The sequence below is a fragment of the Mus musculus genome, chromosome 13 (genome assembly GCF_000001635.26).
Source record: "Mus musculus strain C57BL/6J chromosome 13, GRCm38.p6 C57BL/6J".
In the NCBI taxonomy this organism is placed as follows: Eukaryota; Metazoa; Chordata; class Mammalia; order Rodentia; family Muridae; genus Mus; species Mus musculus.
In genome coordinates this window covers 38,163,197-38,180,955 of record NC_000079.6, presented here as the reverse complement: position 1 = coordinate 38,180,955, position 17,759 = coordinate 38,163,197, and the positions used below count along the sequence as shown (strand labels likewise).

Sequence of the window (17,759 nt, the reverse complement as noted above, 5' to 3'; positions counted from 1 at the left end):
TCAGCTGCATCCTGCGTGAGTTAGAGAAAGAGACTCTTCAAAGACTGCCCAGGAGTGTGAGAAAACCTTTTCTCCCACAGGCAAAACACTTCATCTTATTTTCTTCCTGTTTTGAATTCCTGCTTTGTATATTAGACTTTAATATGGGAGAGTCACTTGTCTCAGTCATATTTGCTCTTAAATTGACATCAGTCTGTAAAAATTTAAAAATTAACTTTCTCTGTGAACTTCTACCTAGCCTGGTGGCTATTGAACAGGAGGGTTACAAGTTCAAAGACTGCCTGGGATGTGAGCAAGATTAAGGGCAACCTGATCAATTTAGGAAGACTATATCTCAAGATAAGAAATACCGAAAAAGGCCTGGACATATAGCTCAGTGGTCGTGTGACTGCTGGCCATGTGTGAGACCCTAGGATCAGTGGTGGATACACTAATACATAAATAAATGAATAAATTCAAATAATTAATTCCAACCCCCCCCCTTTATTTATTTACACAGGCAGAATTGTACTGTGTAGCCTGGGTGGGATGGCCTAAAACTTACTATGTAGACCACGATGACCTTGAACTCACAGAGATCCTCCTGAATGAATGTGAAGACTAAGGTATGTGACACAGCACCTGGCTGTATAGAGCTTCTTAACATGGCTACTGACAGGCTGGAGGTGCAGCTTAGTGACAAAGTGCTTTCTTCACCCTGATCCCTCACACCACAGAAGAAGAAAACCAAAACAACCAGAAAAAAAAAAAACCAACCTGCGTATTAAGGCAACTGTTCGTCTGAACATAAATTTTCACCTCATATTTCAATCCAGTCTACTATTGTCTGTCTTTCTTTCCTACCTTCCTTCCTTCTTTTGTCTTTTCTTCCTCCTTTTTTTCTTTTTCTTTCCTTCTTTCCTTTCTTCCCTTTCTGCTTTATTTGTTGTTGTTATTGGCTTTTTGTTTCTGTTGTTGTTTGGTTTTGGTTTTTCCTTGAAATAAGGTCTCTTCCCTGAGCTGCCTTTCTATGTAAGGGAATTCTGTCTCAGCCTTCCACGTTCTAGTATTATAGATGTGAGCCACCACATTCAGCCCAACTTACTTCTTTCTCCCCACACAAGTTCTTAGAACATGCCACAGGGTAGAACAGACCCGTATTTCATAAAGCTCTTCTAACTAAGTAAACACATCTTGTCCCTTAGAGTCTTCAGAATTTTATTGGAATTCATAGATAAGAATGGAAACTAACCCATCTCTCTATCAACCTGTATAAAACTTCCCACAGAGCCTACAGGATTGATATGATCCAGAACTGCCAAAACTTCTGCAGGAGACTCACTTAACAAGAGCCATGACAATGCTATTTCTCGTTTGCATTTATCTCCTCTGAAACTTAACAGTGGGGTGATCATAAATAAGTAAGCTTTAGGGACCACACGAAGGCAAAAGGCAACCTTTGGAAGGCTGTAAACCTTCAAGACTACCATTGTCTAGATGAGGGGTGGATCTCAGAGGTGGTCTGTGCTCAGCCTAGCCTGAAGCTTTGCCGACCTTCCCCAGCATCCAAAGGAAGCAGCTATTGTCCTAATTCCTGAGAGTTCCCAGTGACTCAGCTCCTGGTTACTGCATTGGCTCATTAGGTGACTGCTTTATTTAGAAAAGGCACAACCATGGTACTTATTGAAACCAAGATGGGTTTTGCCCTCTTGATTGGCAGAAGCTTATGTAATGAAAGGGAAGGCTTTGCTCGGCCTCTGAGTGGGGAACACACACCTGGTCTTGTTTGTAGTCGCAGAGAGCCCTGAGGATAATGGGCTTGTTGCTCCTGTAGTCTGGGTTCCGAGGTTTCAGCTGCACGATCTTCTTGGACTTGTTTACCAAGTTCTGCACCTGACGCTTGTATTCAATGATCTTCTCCCGTTCTTTCTGCAATTGCAAACACAGTCTGCCTTTAACACGAGTGCCCTGGGAGCTTCAGAGACCTCTTGAAGGAGCTGCCACAACATCAAAGTTAAATATCGCTACAGTTCCATCAGTGGTAATAAGCCAGAAATACATCATGAGGTGACATAGCCTCCCACAGTGAGCAGTTTGAATTAACTGAGCAGGAAAGACTATCTCCATGAGTCGGCCATGTGGATAAGATGTGAGATGTGTTTCCCAAGGGTCTGGTCAAGTTAAGTCATGGTGTTCTCTCCACTCCTGTTTTCAGTAAGTTACTGAGATACTGAAGCAAAAGCCCTTCCATACAGTAGCTAGGCACACAGAGATGCCACAGAAAGATGACAAAATTGAGGTATGGGCTGTATTCCATCACAGCCCATCTTGTGTCTAGGGTGCATTAGACCCCCCACCCCCTGCCCCCTTCACCACAACCCCGTGCAGATGCTGAGGGCCTGGGTGTGTCACGGTACCTCCAGCTCTTTGATCTGCTCCAGCAGGTGCTGGAGAGGCATATTCTTGTCACAGGGGTATTTCTTCCTGATGGAGTCCTGCAGGCCCTTCAGGTAGGCTTCAGTTGACTGAGCCTCTTCAAAAAACTGTTGGGAATGACAGCAATCCTCATCAATGAGAAGGAACTTGAAAAAATGCCAGTGTTTGGCTCTTGAATGTCACCCAAAGACTTGAGTTTGAAAGGCTGGGTTCCTGGGGTGGTGCTAATGGGGACAGTGACACCTATAGAAGGGGCATCATGGGTGGTCCGATCACTGGGGTGTACCCTCAGAGAGAATCAGGGGACCCTAGATGCCTCATCTTCCTCCCCTGGCTCTCTGGCACTCCCGCACACCCCCACTATGAGGTGAGACCTCTTCTCCAACTAGAATAGTGGAGACCATGGGCCACAGACTGAACTGTCTAAAACTGTCAATTAAACCAATGTTTTCCCTGTCTACGTTTGATTATCCTGGGTGTTTTGCTAACACTGGGGGAAATCCAACCAATACGATCATTTAGTAGTCCGTTTCAAGAACCGTCACCCCTACATAAGCCTCTGCTAAGTGATTAAAGGAAAATATTTAAGCAGAGAACACTCATAGGCTTGGTAGCAGGGTGGGTAACTGCTGACCATGTTACATATCTCTCTTCCTCTCAACTAAGGGCAGTTAGTAGGATTTATGCATTATCTTTAAGATCGCTACCTTCCTTCAAAAGCATACTCAAAAGACAAGGTAGTGAGGACATTGCAAAGCACGTGACCCCATTCGTCCCAAACCTGTGCAGCATACATGCTTATAAACACCTCAGCCATACAATGCATGCACATGGTTTATTCTTTTAGACTAGGAAAAGTTCCCTGGAGATCACCCTGGGGTCTGAGCTCCTTGTTTTGTCCATAAGAAACTGAAGCCCAGAGTTGTGACTTGTTCTAAAACTACACAATTACATGGTAATTCCAGAAGGCTGGGACTGGACTTCATCGCTGTTATCAACACACATCTCACAGCTCCATGGCCGCTCTAATATATCTGACAGGGCTGACAAGATGGTTCTGTGGGTAACAACGCCTGTTGCCATACCTGACAATCACTAGGACCCACATGGTGGAAGAAGAGAGTCAACGCAAGCAGGTTGTCCTCTGACCTCCACATTCCCATTGTGGCATGCAGCCACCACACACACACACACACACACACAAACACACACACACAAATGAATGTAGATTTAAAAAAAAAAAGATGTGTCTAAAAACCTGGAAGTAAGCAGCGTTTTCTTTGAGATGGACATCAATGCACTTGGTGATCTGCAGAATCCAGCTCCACTGCGTCTGAAGAGTGTCCATGTATGCCTGAAAGAAGAAAACGCCAAGATGTCAGCCGCCTCATGCCCACTCAGAGGCTCACAGGGGTGCCTCCTGCACAGACCCCTGAGACAGATGAAAAAGAGGCCTCTTTATTTCACCCAGTGTCTAGTGACTGGAGACAGAATGTCCCATGTGAGATTTCGTGGTGCAAACAGTTCTTACAAGCAGCTACCATCAAAGGGACACCAGTCAAAACAGGTCTTGCCTTAATGGAGTATTTTCTGTTCTGAGACAGGAGCTAGGTCACAGGGAGGTGTGACACATCACCACCATCGCCCTGAGTCCTACTCACAGGTAGCAGTCTCCAGCAAAAGACAGAAAGTACTGCCCAAGAGCTACATCTGGCCCACTGCTTTTATTTATAAATAAAGCTTTATTGAAACATGACTATGGTTGTTTGTTTACACAGTGTCCATAGCTGCTTTTTGTGATACAACAACAAAGTTAAGTAACTGTGACAGACTCTACCATCTGGTAGAGTCTAAAATATTTCTGGATTTTCCAGGAAGAAACAAAAAGCCAAATTCTAGCGTAGGGTGCTGATCCTAAGCTAGAAAATAAAGTCGTCACAGCTTCATAATGGAGAAGAAGCGTTCACCCACAAAGATGTCTAGATGTCTTTTATGAAATATTTTTTTTCCTAATGAGAATGTAAATCCCATGAAGCCTACCTCAATTTTGTCTGAAGCTGGATGCTGATTGAGGACAAGCTGGTCACTTTCTTGTTTAAGCTTATTGAGTTCCTTTTCCTTGACCTCCAGTTGACTCATGCGTATCTGTGAAAAGAAAGGACCAGTCCATACAGCAAGTCACAGTTAGATTTCTGTTACCTTATACTATTTAGAGGTGGCTACAAACTAAACTTCATTTTGGAAACAACTGATGCTGAGGGCTCATACTACATTGTCCTCAAGAACCACACCCACTCAGGAAACCAAGGTTCATTAAAGGGCTGATACAAGACTAGGGGTATGACCTGACCAAAACCAATAACGTAATTAATAGCATTGCTGTCGATACATGTTGAACATCCCTAACTCCAAATGCCTGGGACAATACGTGTTTCAGATTTGGGATTTACTATTAAAATATACAGAGAGATATTTTAGAGATAGGACCCAAGCCTAAATATAAAACCTAAAGATTTTTGTTTTCTACCCAATAGCCTGAAGGTAATTTTATATAGTATTTTGGGGGCCACTGGATTTTGACTGCCACCTGTCACCTGAAGTCTGGTGTGGGATATTCTACTTATAGCTTCATGGTGGCACTCAAAAAGTTTCAGAGAGAGCATTCTGGATTTCAGATTTTCAAATTGCAGGTGCTCAATACATATGTTCTGATTCCAAATTTCAGGTTTTGTCTAGCACTGTCTACTCTAGGGTTTCTGGATGGACTAGTCTCCATGCTACCCATGAATCACACTGTCTTCATGGATATTAAACAATGAACGTGGGTGTGGGGGGATGGTTAGCCAGCAATAGAACATCCCCGTAGTCCCTACTTGTTGGATAAGGCAAGATGATTGAGTTCCAAAATGTAATGGCCTTTCTGACTAACAGAGGAAAGCCCTATCTCTTAAAAAAAATAAAGGGGGAGGAACTGGAGAGATGGCTCAGCGATTAAGAACACTGACTGCTCTTCCAGGGAACCTGGGTTTGATTCCCAGCACCCACATGACAGCGAACAAGCTCCAGCAACTCCAGTTCCTGGGAATCCAATGCCTTCTTTGGCAATTGTGGGCACTGCATGCATATGGTACACATATACACGTGCAGGCAAAACACCCAAACACATAAAACTAAATAAACCTTACATCACTGAACAGTGTACCCACTTACAAGTGGCTGATCAAATTATTTATACCACCCCCCTACACACACACACACACACACACACACACACACACACACACACACACACACAAGGCAGGGCATCTTACAGAGAAGGCCTCCTGCTTCTGAGCGATGTTGGTGTTCTTGTCGCTCCAGTCATAGAGCAGCTCCTCCTCCTCGCAGTCATTGATCCACATGATCTCTCGAGAGGTGGCCTGGATGATGTTCTGCAGCTGGCGCAGGTGGTCCATCCTCTCGAAGGAGGCTTTCTGCAGACATAGTTGAGAGCGGCGTTAGGATAACCACAGTAGAATGACCACAGTGACAGTATAATGACACAGCGCTCTCTGCAGACTGTGCGGATAAGAGTTCTTTACGGAAACCACCTGAGGCTAGGCATAAACCTCTCAACCTGCTGCATTCACCCACAATAGGACAGAGGCCCTGTCCAAATGGGTGATGCCTGTGGGGCCATGGCTATCTCAGATTCAGCCATTCCAAACGGTCATTCTCAGCTTTTCTCCTGGTGCTGGGGAAACTCAGGGCCTCCCTCATGCTGGAGAACCTCCCTGCTTTTGAGCGGTATTTCCAGCCTATGAAGAGCCTTGACTCAGACAATGATTTGAAGCCAGCCAGATGGCTCAGGCAAAACATTTTCTGGACAAGCCTGATGACTTGAGCTCAATTCCCAGGACCCACACAGAGAACTGACTCTACAAAGTTGTCCTCTGACCACCACATCCACTGTAGCATATGCGTATCTACATATATACACACATGCACACACCAACTGTAATAAAATAAAGTTTAAAAAACAATGATACTTGGGTTTAATAACTTTAGATAATTAAGGGGAACTAGATTCCTAGATAAATCAAGTTTTCTCTCGTAGGTAAGTAAGTCAGCCTTTGCCCCCACAAACTTAAAGTTCCAGTCTCATGCTCATCTCAACAGGAAGAATAGTGTGTTACCAGGAACTACATGGTCTTAAAAGCCCTGTAGCCAGCAAGGAAATATGGAAGAGGTAAAAATAAGATGAGCCAAACAGATAGAAGAGTGGAAATCTCTGCTCTGGGATCAAGCAGCTGACATAGCACCTGTCAGGAGACAATGGCGGGTTCATAAAGATATACGGGGGAAACATGTTGTTTGTGTTTATACTTGTTCAAAGGGCTGCAATCCTTTGTCACTTTAGATGCATCTAACAAGAGTCATTGATGTGAAATTTTAACTCGAAGACAGAACAGTGCTAGACACTGCCTTCAGAAAACAAAACAAAAAACAAAACAAAACCTTTGAAACTTCAGTTCTAAAAAAGAAAGCCAGCCACAACAAAACTATAATCTACGAACACAGGGGCCAGTGTATATGCAAGCTCTTTGCGGAACTCTAAGCCAGTGTATGGGTCCCCAAAGACGTTTACCACTTGAGGAACTGAAATGAATTAGCAGAGGCTAGACGAGCTTACCAGCAGGTTTTCATATTCCTCCTCCAACTGGTAGATTGCTGACTTCTCACGCTGGAAGATAAGAAAACGCAGGTAATTATTTAGTCCCCTTCATCAAGGTCCCCACATCAAGTGTCTCCCCTTCTACGTCTCCTTCTAAGGTGCTGGCCTCAGCTTTCTCAGTAAAAAGAAGCAATCGCTCTATTGAGTCTTTTGCCCACAGTGGTCTTTCCCCAGCTAGTTTGGAGGCCCCCTCCCTGGCCACTTGTCCCTTCTCCACAAGGTAAATACTCTGTCACTTAAAACCTTGCTGAAGGAAATACGATTTCGGATCCTCTGGATCTTAGAACCATGAAGGAGAGAGCTGAGCAGACACTCGAGTGAACAAGAGTAAGGTTTAAATTGTGAAAAAGGCAGGGCAAAGTGAAAATGAAAACTTTGGTCTAAAGAGCACACTTAGTGATTTCATACATGGGGGAGGAGGTAGGGGCGTGGGTGGGGAACAAGCACTGAGATCAGACTACTATCTTATGCCTTCATTCTCCACTCTCCCCAAGTCGGACTTTTTTTCCAGCCCAGGAGAGGTATATGAGACACAATTTCCCTCAGGACAAATGTGACTCCATTCCCACATAGGAGCTGACTCACCAAGTCACCAGCTATATAAGCTACATGCTAATCTCATTTTCTTCTGGTAGGTGACGCTTTGCTTTCTGCAGGTAATTCTCTGCCTACCACCTCTGCAAACACTTACTTATAGACCATAAACTTGTGATACCCTGCATGCGCTTTACATTTGGTTCAACTCCTTCTCCAGGTCCCATAAATCTCTTTCTGCTTCCCTTTTAGACAATAGAGTTTGGGGGTTGGTTTTGTTTTAATTTCTAGTTTTCTTGGAAAGATAATAATAGTCTCGTGTTTCAGACAAATTTGCCTAAACGATACACCCATCTATAGACCCCGTGGTGAATATGAGAGGTACCAGGTCTGCTTTGATCTTGTCCAGCTGCCAGCGGTAGTCCCCAATGGTGTTGTGGATGCTCCTGTGGCTATTGATGTGCTGTTCCACTGAACCAGCGTCCACACCCCAGGCCATCAGGTCCATTTCCTCCTGCAGCAAGAGAGACAGGGAGCACAACCTTTACTGTCCCTCCTCACAACAGATTCCTTTCTCTAGGGCCTTGGGGATCGAGAGAGATACTGTTCCCGGCTCTGCTTCAGATAAAACTCAAAACACCCAACCACTCAGGAAGCTAAGGCAGGGAGATTACTTGAGCACAGGTGTTCAAACCCAGCCTAAGTACACAGCAAGACCCTGTCTCAATTTAAAAAGGAGGAGGAGGAGGAGGAGGAGGAGGAGGAGGAGGAGGAGGAGGAGGAGGAGGGGGAGGAGGAGGAGGAGGAGGAGGAGAGGAGGAGGAGGAGGAGAAGGAGAAGGAAGAAGAGGAAGAAGAAGAAGAAGGAGGAGGAGGAGGAGGAGGAGGAGGAAGAAGAAGAGGAAGAAGAAGAAGAAGAAGAAGAAGAAGAAGAAGAAGAAGAAGAAGAAGAAGAAGAAGAAGAAGAAACCTTTATGTACCATGTCTGAAGCCAAAATAAAATTTAAAGGGTCGAGATTACAAATACATCCTCAGTTAGTTTGGTTCCACCCCAAGATGAACTGAGGAGGAAATTCAGTCATGGGTTCCTTGACATCTAGCTCATTCTTCTGAAGGATGAGGAGGATGCATGAGTGGGGGTGGAGCTGGAGAAACAGCTCAGCCGGGAAAAGGGCTAAGTAATTACGCAAGAGTCGTCACTGGATCCAGATCCCCAGAACTCACAGGAGGACAGAGAAGGGAAGCCCAAAACTTGCCCTTGGACCCCCAAAACCATGCCCTGCACTCACACACAATAATAATGGTCACATTTTTGAAGAGAGGATAAAAGAAATAGAATGTGAATTTGTATGACTAGATACTAGTCATATGGTTATGATACATTGTAAGTAGTAATAGACCTTTCTTTTCTTGTTTTGTTTTGTTTCTTTTGCCGGGTTTCTCTGTGTAGCCCTGGCTGTCCTGGAACTCACTCTGTAGACCAGGCTGGCCTCGAACTCACAGAGATCCACCTGCCTTTGCCTCTCAAGTGCTGGGGTTAAAGGTATGCACCACCACCGCCCGGCTTCTTTATTCATTTTTAAATGCATGTTAGAAGTCATTAATGATACAGTCACCCACTGTCTCTCAAGTGAAATCCCTAACCTATGGAAGTTGCCATTGTCCATCTCCTTAAATTATCTTTTGTTTGTTATTGCTATATGGGGGATTGAACCTACAGCCTCACTAAAGCTAGCCAAGTGCCCTACCATTCGGCTACATATACAGCCCTAAATTATGTTGATGAATGGTATATATTAAGTCTTGGCTCAGAAATTCAGCATTTGAAAATTTCCTTTCCAACTGTAAAAACTCTCTGTGGTCCATTTCAAAAGGGAAGACACGATACAAAGTCAAGATCCTTCATTCTGATTAATGTTGGTAACAATGCCAGGATTATGGGTTTCCCGTTCGATTTTGAAATGTGAAATCCAACCAGATTTATCACGTGAGTCTGAAATTTAAGACTGTTTCACAGTAAGAATCAAATACAGTGTTTCCTTCTCTGGCACGTTTCATTCTGGTCGAGTCCACCGTCTCTTCCTCCTTTTGCAGGAGCAGATGTAAATTTCTAAATCACCTGTGTCATCTCTCTGCCGTGCCAAGGGCAAACATCCATACTGAGACAGGCAGCAAGAACAGAACTCAATTGTCCTAAGCCACACCCATGTTCTAGTGCTCTTGGCAAGGCTTCAGGGAGGAGCCATTTCAGAGTCGGAGAACTGAAGGTTAGCACGGACTTTGGCCTTGTCCGGCAACTGCTGGCGTCTGGAAACAGCAGGTGCTACTCTGGGAAGCTAGAGATGACCCAGGGACAGCTCCCATGGCTCATTACCTGCCAGGTGTACAGTATCTGGCTCACTCATCAGCAGAAGCACAGATCAGGGAAACAAAGCCTGGCAGAGATGTGTGTGCCTGCCTCCTGGCAGGGAGGTGTGTGCTGGGGAAAATGGGTCTCTTATCAGTACAGACCTCAGCTGGGTCTCTTGGGAGTGAGTGAAGAATGTGGGCTATGTGTGGGGGAAGGGGGAGTGAGAAGGAAATGGCCACACAGACCGCCAGGACAAACCTCCAGCAGGACTCAGGCATCTCTTAGTTTGTTGAGAACTCTAAGCAAGGCTCATCGATGGGTGTCAGAAAACAAAACAAAACAAAACAAAACAAAACAAAACAAAACAAAACAAAACAAAACAAAACAAAACAAAACAATGGACCAATACAGCCGCGTGAGAACACCGTTTCCTGAGGTTTAAAGATGTAGAGATTTTCCTGACAAATCTTCTTTGCTTCAATTTGTGTGTGTGGTCGTTGTTTGTCTATTTGTTGGTGTTGGAGACCAAGCTCCCCTATGTAGCTCCGGCTGAGATGACAGACATGCACCACCACACCCAGCTCTACAAAGCATCCTTATACTGCTACACCCACAGCAATACAGAAAATGACTAATTCTGACCTGTCACTTAACTGTCACATTGGCTTAGAAGACATCAGAGGATATGATATCCCATAATTACTTTGGTTCAAAGTTTGTCTTGCCTCCGAACAAGGATCGTTGAAGGTTACAATTCAAGCCCCATGAGCTCAAATCGTCCTCAGGCCTAGAATGTCACTCTCTAAACTAGGCTTTATGAATACTCTCATGGGCGATCGTTTAGCATTTGGGATGTTTCTGTAATTGTTTATGGTCTCTATAGTAAGTGTGTGTGTGTGTGTGTGTGTGTGTGTTGGAGGGGGGTAGGGCATAGTAGAATACATTACAATCTCAGGATCTTGGAGGATGAGACAGGAGGATCACAAGTTCAAGGCTGGCCTGACCTACAAAGTAAGACCCTGTCTTAAAAATCAAAACAACAAACAAACAAACAAATAGGTCTGTAGAGATTTATCATTGGTTAAGAGCCCTAACTGTTCTTTCAGAGGACCTGGGTTTGATTCCCAACACGCACATGGTAGCTCTCAACCTTCTAGCTCTGGGGGACTTGGGGATTCAATGCCCTCTTCTGGGCACTGCATGTATGTGGTGCATATATGTAGTTATAAAACAAAACAACACACACACACACACACACACGAAGACAAATAAAAAGTAAACATAAAACAATAACTGAATGAGTGTGTGAATGAATGATTAGTGTCTGAAGGAATCACTGCACAAGAATACACCCAAACCTTTTAAAGACTTGGTGTAAGGGGCCCTTCCTTCCCTGTGGTCCTAGATATTCCAAGGTTGGTCTGGAGAATGGCTTGAGTCTACATGTTCGAAACTAGCCATGGCAACACAATTCAACCCAGACTCAAAGAAAAGAGGCATGCTAAAGTGGCTAAGAAATTTTGGAACCACTAAGAAATCGGCCCAACAATTCATCAAGTTCTTACAGCTTGGCATAACAATCTCTACAATGTACCATTTTAATCCATCCACCTCTCAAAGAAGGACGGCTCATTAGAAGGTTTTCATTATAAAATCCCAACTGCATGATTATGGCATGTTTCTCAGGCCACCTGTTCATTATCGGGCTTAATGACGACATAAAACAACAAAACAGTAATTAGCACTGAAAAATACTTTGTAGGGACTCCAGTGGCAGGGAAAGGATCAGCGCCTACTTCTTGGGCCATTATTTGACTCCACACCCACACAAGTGACGTGAGACTCACACAGCTGGACAACCAAACTTCAAAACGCAACCGTGGAGCCTAAACCAGAAGACCCAGTGTGACAATGTCTAACACCTCCCACGTGATATTATTTTATAATTAAAAAAAATATTTCAACTGTCCTCTCTCTTGTGTTACTATTTCAAACGAGCTGTAGAGGAGTTCTTTTCTTTCTTTTCAGCCTATGTGGGAGACAGATGAGGTCAATTGCAATGACCCCGTGACTTAGCAGGCTGCTCCCGCTGGACTCTGCCACCGTCTACATCCAGACTACCTAGGTTAGGAGTCTAAGAACAAGCCCTGTAGGGTCACTTACCCTCTGCTGCCTCATCCAGCCCAGACACTCGCCCGTGAGGCGTTTGGTGAACTCGTCCCAGCCGGATCCACTCTGGCAAGTGTACCCTCCGGCTCCCTTGGAGCTGGCTCTTCGGACCCGAGGGACGCTGATGGCCTTGTAAAGGGCTCGCATTTGTTCCTGGAGCTGAAGCAGTCTGAAAGGAAAGGAAAGAGTGCTGCTGTCACCAGAAAACAGCCTACAGAAACCTATCCTGAGCAAATGACCGCCTTTCTGGGTTTCCTTTGGGTCAGTCTACAGGCTAAGGAGGCTGCGCTGGAAGATTTCTTTTGCTCTACCCATGCCTTCCAGCTTGACTGCACGGGAGTATAAATGCTGAGAAGACACTCACGACCCTTAACATCATAAGAAAGCGTTACTGCCTTGGCCTAACCTGGCAGCCTTTCTTGAGGGTCCTCCTGGGAATTTATCTTTCTAGTACCCTGGGCCTTAGTAGCATGAGAGCAGACTCAGACCACACATCTCTGCTGTGAAGTGGTCACTTTCAACTCCAAGGGTCTCACTTGATTAAATAAAGCTTGACATTGGCCTCTTGAAAAGGCAGAAGCTCTACCAGAGGCCTCTGCTGCTGCTGCTGCCTAAATGGAGGGAGGGCTCATGACCCATTCAGTTCTTTAAACCATCCTGGAGGTTTATAGCATCGGGGACTGAGTCCAAAGCTTCCTGCATGCCAGGCAAGAACTCTTCCACGCCCTTTGTCCTTCTTTAAACATCAAAAAACTATGCAATTAATTCATTTTGAGATGAGAGCTCACTAAATTGTCCAGACAGGCCTTGAAGTTTTGATTCTCCTGCCTTGATTTCCCAAACACCATGGATCACAGGGCTCTGCTGCCATTTCCAGGAAGAGCTAGAGTTTTTTGAAGGGTCTTTTTTGTTGTTGTTTTGTTTTTGCAGGTCTGTTTAATTCTCAGAGCATCTCTGGGTGGGGGTCCATCAAAGAAGAAGTTTGCAGCTTTATCTTTAAACCAGATAAAGCTACAAAATCCCAAGTGAGGGAATTGTTCTTGGGGAATACATGGGCTTCTTCTGAAGTCACCTGCTAGGGGTCCCCCCTCCGTGCTCTGCAGGCAATACCTTTTCTGATACGCATCACAGGGCTGGCCCATCTGCCTCATCTCTCGGATCAAGCCGTCTATGATTTCCATCTGATCGTTGGCTTGTGTAAAATACTCATCCAGCTCTCGGTTCCATGCCAGCTGCATCCCTTCTCCGAATTTCAGTTCCTATTAGGAAGAAGTTGCATGAAAATACGGAAGACCATAAGGAAAGATCTTGTGCGCATCAGTGAAAGCAAACCTTCTACTGAAACATGGCGGGGAGCAGAAGCCCCCCCCCCCAGTCAAACAGCTTGCTCCAAACTGTACTGAGTACTTGAGGGTACACACCTATAACCCCAACCCTTTGGAGGCTGAGGCAGGAAGATCAGGAGTTTGAGGCCTGCCTGTACTACACAGAGAGACTCTGTCTTAATAGCAAACAAACAAAAACAAACAAACCAGGACCAGTGAGATAGCTCAGTACTTGCCGCCAAGGCAGGGGATCAGAGGTCGATACCCAGGGCCCATATGGTGGAAGGAGAGAACAACTCCTGAAAATTGTTCTTTGACCTCCAGATGCATCCTTTGACAGTCACTCACTCATGATACACAAGCATGTGCACACATACACACACACACCATACACACGCACACACACACACACTATGTAATAAAAAAGCCCAAAACATTTTAAATTATGTATCTATTATATTCGTGTGTGTGTGTGTCTGTGTAGGAACATAGCTTTTTCAGTTCTTTAAGAAAGTAAAATGACACGCTACAGTTGTGTCAGATGTCACCCATGGAGGGGGCTCAGTGACAGGTCTATGAGTCGGAGCTATACAGTTTTGTATCTTCTTACGAGTCTCTCCTTCACACTCATGTTGTTCCTAAGCAGAACGCAGCTCTGCTGCTTCAGTGTCCTTTAGCATTTGCCCTCCACTGTCTACCTGTCTACCTGCTTGCTCTCTCTCTGTCTCTCTGTCTCTGTCTCTCTGTCTCTGTTTCTCTATGTCTCTCTCTGTCTCTCTCTCTCTCTCTCTGTCTCTCTCTCTCTGTCTCTCTCTCTCTGTCTCTCTCTCTCTGTCTCTCTCTGTCTCTGTCTCTCTCTGTCTCTCTCTCTCTCTCTGTCTCTCTCTCTCTCTCTCTCTCTCTCTCTCTCTCTCTCTCTCGGCTGCAGCCAAGTGAATCTTAGCTCTACACACAAACGTGTTAGCAGACATGACACCTCTTCCCCAGACCCCTACCTCAGTACTTTAATGTGCATCAATAGAATTAAACTGGGAGCAACAGTCACTGTAAACTACATCCAGGTCTGCACATGTGCTCTACACTGAGTACTGATACCTGCTTTGGATGAAAGAGTCCAGCCAGGTACGGGAGGAGTTAGAGTATGTTTCAAGCCAAACTAGTGTGCTGACCCCACCACACCCTTTTACCATGAACTAAAAATATGTATATTCCTCCCCTCCCCCCTCCCTCCGTCCTCTCCCCCCTCCTTCCCTCTCTCCCTCCTTCTCTACTTCTCTGTACCCTCTTTCCCTTCTAGTTCACTGATAGAGTTTCACTATGCAGCTCAGGTTGACCCCGAACTTAGAATCCTTCTGCCTCAGCTTCCCAAGTGCTGGCTGTGATCGTCGCCATGTGTCAGCCTATTCTTTTAAATGGGTACTGTGAGAATCTACTTGGTATCTAAGTTAAGAAGTTAGAACATTAGGATAGTCTTCCATAAATAAATAAATAAATAAATAAATAAATAAATAAATAAATAATAGATGTATGTTTTGGGTCAAAGCATTTGCAGTGTGGCAGGTTCTAGCTATAACCCAAGCATGAATGTCAATTCTGGAGAGAAGAGATCACAATTCCAGTGCTAACAACACATAGTAACTCAGGAAGAAGACAGAAAGGTAACTACACCCCATCATTCTCTGGTCAGCTTTTAGAAAACCCAGAGCCCCTGTAAGCCCCACAAGCACTTTAAAAGGACTTAGAGAGATTGCTCAGTGGCTAATTGAACACACTGCTCTTCCGGATGACCCAGGGTTGATTCCCAGCTTCCACAGAGCTGCTCACCACCACCTGGGATTCCAAAGGATCTGACACCCACTTCTGCCCTCAGAGGGTACCAGGCACATGGAGGACAAACATACACTCAGGCAAAACACAGACACCGAAAATAGAAATTAAAAGACTCTCTTAAAACTCGAGAACTTGCTGGGTGTGGTGAGGCACACCTTTAATGCCAGCTCTCGGGAAGCAGAGGCAGGCAGATCTCTGTGAGTTCAGGGTTAGCCTGGTCTACCAAGTGAGTTCCTGGGACACCCACACCCAAGGCTATTACACAGAGAAACTCTGTCTCAAAAAAACCAAGAGAGTGGACCGGGGGGGGGGGGGGGGGACGGACACGGACTTTAATAGGTGACTAATCAATTCATGTGATTAGTGGATGAATAGGTTATCTTCAGAGTAGGTCTGTTATAAAAGCCAACTTGGCTAGAGTGTTGCGTTCTCTTTGTCTGTTGCCATGTGATGCCTTCTGCCACCTGGGGACTCTGCCAAGAAGAAGGTCATTGCCAGAGGCTGCCTTCAGATTGGGCAGGGACCATAAGCCAAAACAAACCTCTCTTCTTTGTAGTTTCCCCAGTCTGTGGCGTTGTTACTAGCAACAGAAAATAGATTAAGATGATATCTCTGTCTCGACTGTTCGGAAAGGACCATCGCTAGACACTCATGATTCGAGAGGCCCAACCACACGGGGGCTGCGATGAGGGCATGAACTCCCCAGAAACCAGCGTGGGCCAGGGTCAGACTGGAGAAGTGAGGGGAGCTTACCGGCTGCGCGATCAGCTCCGCCCGCATCAGACAGTCTGAGCAATTTTGCAGCATTTCTTGGATGGTGTTCTGATTCTGATGTCTAGACATGGTGCCGGTTTGACTGTGGAGACAAAGAAACCCAGACATGAGATGACTTTTCTCGATTTAGAAGTAATATCAAACTTTCACAAAGGCTGCGTGTGAAACTGGCACAAAAGTGGTCCTGTGAGCTCAGACGCCACAGTTGTTCACGCGGTGGTTGCCCCAGTAAGTATGTGTGTGAATATATCACCTTCTCCTGACCCATTTGATAATGACAGTGACCTTTCAACCAAAATATTTCAGTGTATATTTCCTGAGAATGAAGACAACAATATAACCAGAAGGCGATCGTCCAAGTCAGGGAAATTAAAATGGTTGCCATACTATTTTCTAACCTATAGAACATTTTGTTTGTTTGAGACAAGGTTTCTCTGTGTATCCCTGGCTCGGTAAACCAGGCTGGCCTCAAACTCACAAAGTTCTTTGTCTCTGCCTCCCAAGATCAAATTTTGGTGTGTTACCAAAATCTCATAGAATTAACCCCAAAATGTCCTTCAAAGCAATTTTCCCTCAGGTCCACATGGCCAGTGACACATGGGCAGCTGGTGATCTCATCTGGCCTGTCAGTCCCTTGTCCCTCCCTCCCTCCCTCCCTCCCTCCCTCCCTCCCTCCCTCCCTCCCTCCCTCCCTCCTACAAGCCAAGTTCCCAGCACATGTCCTTCTATGGCCAGCCACAGGAGACAAGAGCAAAGCTAATTCCACAAAAAAACAAAAACACACACACACATTTTTCCACAGTCACACCAAGAAGCTGTAAGAGCAAGGACATCTCAGTGTGAGGAAAAAGATGGACCAGCTCCTGAGCAGAAGTTTCTTGCCACAACAAGGCTCGTTCTACGTTCTTAATTTGATGATTATCAATCAAGCCGCAGCCCTGCCTACTGCCACTTGGTTTAATAGAGATGTACAGCACATCAATTTATGTTTAACATGTATGAAATGGTGGACGAATATACTGCATGATGCTGAACTTGGGGATAGAGAGCTAGCTTAGTGGTTAAGCGCGTACACCAGTCTCACAGAGGACCCGAATCGGTTCCCAACACCCACTCTGGGCAGCTCACACGTGAAGTGTCTGTGATTCCAATTCTAGGGGATCAGACGTCTCTTCTGGCATCCAAGGACACCTGAATATGCCCGCACACCCTTTAAATGGGCATCTTTATAGGGCTTTAGAGGCGTCTGGTCCTTCAACCAGCTCCAATAGGCATCTGCTTCTGTCATTTTGATGTCCCTCTATCAAACGGAACTGTGTGTGTCCTTCTACGTCTTATTTTAAAGGTTTACTTAGTTGTAACCTGTGTGTACGAGTGTGTGCCTGTGCTCTTGAGTGCAGCTGGCTGAGGAGGCAGGACATCTGATCCCCTGGTGCTGGTCTTACAGGTGGGGGGTACACTGCCCAACCCTGGTGCTGGGGACTGACCTTAGGTCCTCTGAGAGACCAGTTAGTGCTCTTAATAGCTGAGCCACCTCCACCCCACCCTGTATGTTTTAAAGCAAGAATTCTACTGTTAAAAGAAAAGGGATATTGAGCTGGAGATGCAATGGCGTAGCACTAGCCTGGCATGTACCCTGGGTTACAAGC

At 45.3% G+C, this 17,759-nt stretch overlaps 1 protein-coding gene across 2 annotated transcripts in view; it reads right to left on the bottom strand.

Moving 5' to 3' along the window:
- Positions 1–17,759, bottom strand: part of Dsp (desmoplakin) — a 47,284-nt gene that overhangs the window by 17,622 nt on the left and 11,903 nt on the right. For both annotated transcript variants that reach the window (NM_023842.2, XM_006516532.4), the window contains exons 2-11: positions 16,090–16,192; positions 13,292–13,440; positions 12,176–12,350; positions 8,049–8,177; positions 7,088–7,138; positions 5,727–5,888; positions 4,456–4,560; positions 3,674–3,769; positions 2,397–2,522; positions 1,756–1,908 (exon numbers count right to left, since the gene is read on the bottom strand). In NM_023842.2, the coding sequence (NP_076331.2) occupies positions 1,756–1,908; positions 2,397–2,522; positions 3,674–3,769; positions 4,456–4,560; positions 5,727–5,888; positions 7,088–7,138; positions 8,049–8,177; positions 12,176–12,350; positions 13,292–13,440; positions 16,090–16,192 (1,249 nt within the window). The remainder of the gene's footprint in view (positions 1–1,755; positions 1,909–2,396; positions 2,523–3,673; positions 3,770–4,455; positions 4,561–5,726; positions 5,889–7,087; positions 7,139–8,048; positions 8,178–12,175; positions 12,351–13,291; positions 13,441–16,089; positions 16,193–17,759) is intronic.